This window comes from Neoarius graeffei, chromosome 15, assembly GCF_027579695.1.
Source record: "Neoarius graeffei isolate fNeoGra1 chromosome 15, fNeoGra1.pri, whole genome shotgun sequence".
In the NCBI taxonomy this organism is placed as follows: Eukaryota; Metazoa; Chordata; class Actinopteri; order Siluriformes; family Ariidae; genus Neoarius; species Neoarius graeffei.
In genome coordinates, this window is record NC_083583.1 from 4,775,561 (window position 1) to 4,781,560 (window position 6,000).

The window sequence follows — 6,000 nt, forward strand, 5'->3', positions numbered from 1 at the left end:
ATGGAGGTGCTGGATGCACATGATCGCTGCACGGAGTGCCTTGGCATGCAACATCTAAGGGAGGCAATGTCTGATCCATGCCCTTCCTGCATGTTAATGCCGCTTACTGTTAGACAGGCGCGGTTGGCTGGTATGGAATGTGCGTCTAGCAGTTTTCTGCTCTCGGATTCTCAGACACTGCGTAAGCGTAGTGCATGCAAAACAGCACAAAAAAAAATCTAAGTCTTCTGAGTTAGAGCGTAAAGTGGAACTGCCCTCATCTACAGTGGAGCGTCTGCTGCCTCTGCTTGCAAGCCCCCCCCCCCACAGCAGGGGCACAGGTAGGTACTGTAGAGGAACAGCCTGCACCGGCTGCGATTTAGTTTTAGGCAATCAGAGTAACTAGAAAGTTTCACCATTCAGTGTCCAGCATTCGACTTCTTTACCCTGATGCATAAAGGAGTCGGTTTTAGAGTCTTCTCTCAACATGAAAACCAAACGCGTTCCAGCTCCAGGCCAAACGTCTATAAACACAAAACGTTCAAAGATGTCCGCCGCTGAAAAATCCTTTCAACCTCGAGGTAAACTGCTGACCAGATCAGACACACCAGGCAGGAAATGGGCATTGACATTTCAAAACACAGCCTGGAAAAAGTGGAATAGCATCATTAATCCTCAGGAACAGACAGGCCAAACGGGCAAAGTGTTCAGCGCAGAAATCAGGAAATGTTGGAGAAAAAGCAACCGTGCACAATCTCACTCAAACGTGGTGGAGCTGCCAGTTGAACCGGCTCACGCGGCGAGACGCTTGACGGCAGAAGCTGCGGGTAGACACAGGACAACGTTTTATGCTTGGTTTATCTCGCGGCCATTTCACCTCACATTGGAGACATGGAGCCTTTTCCCCCTGGGAAAGGAATGCAGCTTGCTGACACAATGAACCACTGATTATTACACAGAAATTAAATAAGCGTACACATGAGCAACTGACAAGTCGCTTACGGGCGTGGCCTGTAGAGGTTTAATTCCAAGCGGAATCATTTAATTCCAAATAGGAGCAGACGCCAAGGCAAATTTTATCCTCATCTCAAATTTCACACTGGGGTAGTGTGGTATTTTAAATGCTCAAATCTGATCAGAAGAAGCAGGATTTATTTATTTTTTTTAATAACGGGACAGCTCAGAGCAGTTTTGGTGGCATCCCTGAACAGGTTTATATTAATATGTGTCCATTCTAATGCATCATCCTGGCTATAATAACGGTCACTCACAGGGGCTCGTACAGTGGATACATTTACAGGAGGAGTCTCCAGTGTCAGCACTGTAACAGCCATGCAGAGAGTGACTCCGAGTGCAAGGTAACAAGGAAGAGGAGTGGAGAGACCCGTACAAGCAACACAAGTTTGGAGAAAGTGAAGTAGGAAGTGACGAGGTAGAAAGGCATGCAGACCTGTGATGCTGGCGATTGAGAGGTTTGAATTCATGCTGGTCTCAGAAAGAAGAATGCCAACATTAAAGTCACCACACCCCTGTCCCGCCACACTAGCTGTACCTTTGACACAGACGTCAATTCCGGTGGTGACGACCAGCATCCTGGTTCAGAGGCAGAATACGGACACCTGTTCTGCATTGGGAGGTTTTATACAGGACTTTGACACGTCATTGTAACCACAGCCATGTTAACAGCCATGTTCCCTGGTGAGCTGTGTTTGCCAGCGACCGGCACAAGCTTACCAAGCCCAATTCGGTAAACATCTACAGATAAACTTTTAGAAGTTCCATCTAAAAGAACAGTGCCAGAGAACCATAGTGCTTTTGGATGTAATAACAGAAGATGAGGTAAGCCTGGTTTAATTTTTCACCTCTTCCTGATGAACCCAGAAAGGCGAGAAAAATGGCTGCAGTTAAACAAGACAACTGGATGATAAACATATTCCCGTGCGCGTGGAGAACATGTATCAGGTTAGTGTGAAAGCCCTGCACAACGGTAAAATGTAGATCTAGATGCAGGCTTTGGACGTGATATTTTATTAGACCTAATGCTTGGCTCAACTAACAGCACGTGTTCTGCACTGATAACGGAGACTTGGCTAAACGCCATAAAATGCTAGCTCAAGGCTCTGGCTTGTATACTGTTAGAAATCCACACGAGAGCTTACCTTGATAAGGTATTTTCTTTATTGTGAATTTTCCATAACATTCCAGCACAAAACTGGCCTTAAAACATTGGTAGGCATCTATACTTTGGTCAGCTTTTAGCATCTCCGGTATAGTTAGAAATCCAAATACTAAATAGTTCAGGATGTCACAGTCTCAAATCCGGTAGCTGGTTCACTGTACACCAAGTGGCATAAATACATTTGTGGGTAAATTAAGCAGCCACCTTTATTTTTGTCATGTACAATCAAGCATGGCGAAATTCCTCCTCTGGATTTAACCCATATGCACAGTACATGCAGGGGGCAGAATAAATGTTTGTGGGCAAATTATGGCTCCATGATACCTGCATGTTCCAGCTTCTGGATGCAACACGATCTGCTGATATAATCTGAATTCGTAATTGTTTCAGAGAGACTGTACTGACTGCAATTACCTCGATTTTCATTATGAAGTGTCGCAGCGGTTTGTTTGCCTGGCAATATGGAAGACACTGCGTGAAAAACGTTGGTGAAGGGCCTCTTTACAGAATGTAATGCAGAATAAAAGGTGCAAGATTTCCACCTTGAACAGGCTGTGTAAAGGGGCTAAAGTTTATCGCTGCTATAATGCACTTTAATTCCTGTTTTCACTCGTCACTCCCCTTGCATATCATTAAATCTATCCCTCTATAAACTTAAGATGTGCAACGTGTCCTTTGTTAATAAATTACACGTTGTAATCTTTGAGAAACTGCTGTGGTGTAAGTGGAACACCACTCCAGACCATGTGGTTAAATGAAAAACCATTCATGCATGGTCTAAACATAATACCCATCATTTGTAATTTATTTGCTAAAGCAAAAATTTTTTTTTTTAATTTTGCATGCGTGCAATGCAGGATCATGCTAAAACTGCAATCACTACCCATAACTAAATGACCAAAGCTAAACTAAAACATAAGACTAGTACAAACCAGCTGGTCCTGATTTAGGCGCTCTCCTTTGCTCTTCCGTGTCTTGTAGTCTTCCAGCTTGCACTAAAAACAATGAATAAATTAATTAGCGGTCTCAGTCACTAACCACAATTCATGACATTTACTGTAGACATGATGTCCAGATTAAAGAAATAAAAACCCAGGCAAGCTCGTTTAGCCACATTCATTTCCCTGTTGGTTTAGACGAGACATGAGGACGTTCTTATAGCTTGTCTACTCACATCTATCCCCCCTCCCCATTCCAGTAGTTGTCATCTCATCCCTTATGTAATCTCCCTTGTATAAACCTCCAAACATTTCCACATGGCCGAAATGTTCATTGCTCGTAACGTCTGACCTCATCTGTGCTTTCTAAACACAGTTAATGTTATTTGTAGCGTCTGATTTGACAATGTGTTGCAGGCCTGGTTTTCTCCTCAAATCAAATCTTTCTACACTCTTCCAGCATTTTTATAAATTACTAAAATGAGACCGGAGAAAGGGGTGGGGCTTCCAGTTAGACATCAGAGCACTAAAATACCCTGATGTGTCCATTACCAATTGGTAAATTGGAGCTTTTTCCCCCCACCCGGAGGGGGGAGGGGAGGGAGATCAGGTCTCTGGAAAAATGCACGTAGATTGAAGTCAAGTAGGTTCTCGCTTTTCTGAACACATTCTCAAAACTGGAGAAAAGAGACACTTTCAGAAAAAAAAATTTATCTTTTTGGTCTCCAACACACCAGTACTCTTACGACTAAAAATTTGTGCACCCCTGACCATCACACCTATATGTCCGTGTTCCAGTTCATCCCAAAGCTGTTCACATGGGTGATGCAGTCACCTAATCGTTAGAGAAGCAGCTTTAGGATCAAAAGGTCACTGGTTTGACTCCCTGAACCAGCAGGAATGGTTGAAGTGCCCTTGAGCAAGGTACCTAACCCCCCAAAATGCTGCCCAGGGTATATTGTACATCACCCTGAATAAGAACACCTGCTAAATGCTTGAAGGCAAGATCAGTCAGGGCTCTGTGCAGGACACCAGAGCTCTTCCACTCGGACATGTCTTCATGGAGCCTGCTTTGTACACAGATGCATCATCATGCTGGAAGAGCTTCCAGTCAAGTAACGAACATACTAATGTTATTAGTTTCTGGAAGAACCTCATAGGCGTCCACAAACTTTTGCCCATAGTGTGTTTAATGCGCTGTTATGTTTTATCTTGTCTCATCTATCTGCACCCTTGTTTGTCGTCAGGCTATTAACATTCAACAGATACCTTTCTCTTCTCCATGTTGCGGACCTTCTTCTCGATGATGCTCAGCACTTGCTTCAGGGCCTCAGTGGGAGCCGCGACAGGAGCAGAGCCCAGCTCTGGACTGGACGACTGAACAGCATAGTCACCAGTGGTTGCAGATGGCATCTGGAGAGAGACAAACAAAAATAAGACATTATACCATACATTATATTACATATGAGCAATATAAATTATATAAAGTGAATCAGATCTAAAATAAACATCTATGAAATCCATTTCACTTCCTCTGGTTTGGCATCTATTCAAGAGTTATGTCAACGAGTCCAAGAGTGTATTTATTAGTTAATTTATTTATTTATTTATTCCACAACGCTTTGGAGGAATGCTGCTGGAAATGGGTCAGTGAAATGGACGAAAATGCTAATGCTAAAGCTCAGAGACTGGCCGGATCCTGCAGGGTGTCGGCCGGCTAATCTCCGCCTCACACCGCGCTGCTCGCAGAAGCCTGCTTCATTCCGATTCCGATTCATACACCGATCACAATCCGTTTTAATTATTAAAAAGGGTTTCTTCGTCGTCTTGGCTCTGCCATGATCCCCCTCCCCCCCCGCTCCATCCTTTCTTCTCGGCTCGATTGCTAACGCGAACACGCTAACTAGCATTAGCGCTAACTATCAAACCGAGACAGTTCGCGAGCTCGTAATCGAATCGACGGATGGATCGAAACTACTCTTTCAGCAGGAAAATTTAAAACTGAAAATATTCCACACTAAAACTGACAAGTTTCATCAGTCATCTTTGAGCTAACTCATGCTAACACCGGACTAGGCTATGCTAAACTATTATGCTAGGCTATATGCTAGGCTATATGCTAGGCTAGGCTAGCCAGCATGAACTCGACGTCGGTTCGAACAGACTCGGGAAATTCATCGTTTATTCGGTCTCCGACATTATTCTTACCTTTACTTTCAATATTGAAAGAGATGTCAAACCTCTCTATGTGTTTGAACGTTTATTATTATTTTTTTCTCGAATGTCGCTCGTTTTTGTTTTTTTTGGATATGAGCTAGCTAACCACGCTCCAGACCGTCGGCCTGCCCGGCAACTACAAAAACCGCAACTACTTTAGTGAAGGATTTATATGGCTGAAAAAGGACCCCTGCGGGCTGACCTGACTGCGCCTGACTTTATTTCAGTACAGAAATATGATATTAAAACAAATATTTCTCGAACAAAACATGTTTCCTTTGCATTGTGTTTTTATTTCCGAATTGATTTATTTGAAAATACGAAGCAACAGCGAAGTTTAAAATAATTGAACAGGTGCTGAATTGACGAAACGAACAGGCATAGAATCGAACATTTCTGTAGATAAAACATTTCCACAGAGCTCCGGTTACATTGTGAGAGACTCGGGGCGCGGGGAGATCCAGCGCTTCATATTTACACTGATATTTATAAAGTGAACACAGCAAGCGGCTCCTAATGAAACTCACTGCGGCAGCACTGTGTGATGATGAGCCCGCTGTCCGCATCACAGCCGCCCGGCCCTTCCAGCCATCAGTCCTTCATGTGGACTGAACATTACTCACCTCGAACACTTACAGACACAGAGGAGCTATTATTATTATTATTATTATTATTATTATTATTAAA

General features: G+C 43.5%; 1 protein-coding gene across 1 annotated transcript in view; it reads right to left on the reverse strand.

The window, feature by feature from the left end:
• Positions 1 to 5,453, reverse strand: part of caprin1a (cell cycle associated protein 1a) — a 28,389-nt gene extending 22,936 nt beyond the window's left edge. The window contains exons 1-3 of the mRNA XM_060940790.1: positions 5,305 to 5,453; positions 4,366 to 4,509; positions 3,091 to 3,153 (exon numbers count right to left, since the gene is read on the reverse strand). Coding sequence (XP_060796773.1) covers positions 3,091 to 3,153; positions 4,366 to 4,509 — 207 coding nt within the window. The 5' untranslated portion in view covers positions 5,305 to 5,453. The remainder of the gene's footprint in view (positions 1 to 3,090; positions 3,154 to 4,365; positions 4,510 to 5,304) is intronic.
• Positions 5,454 to 6,000: the final 547 nt, after the last annotated feature.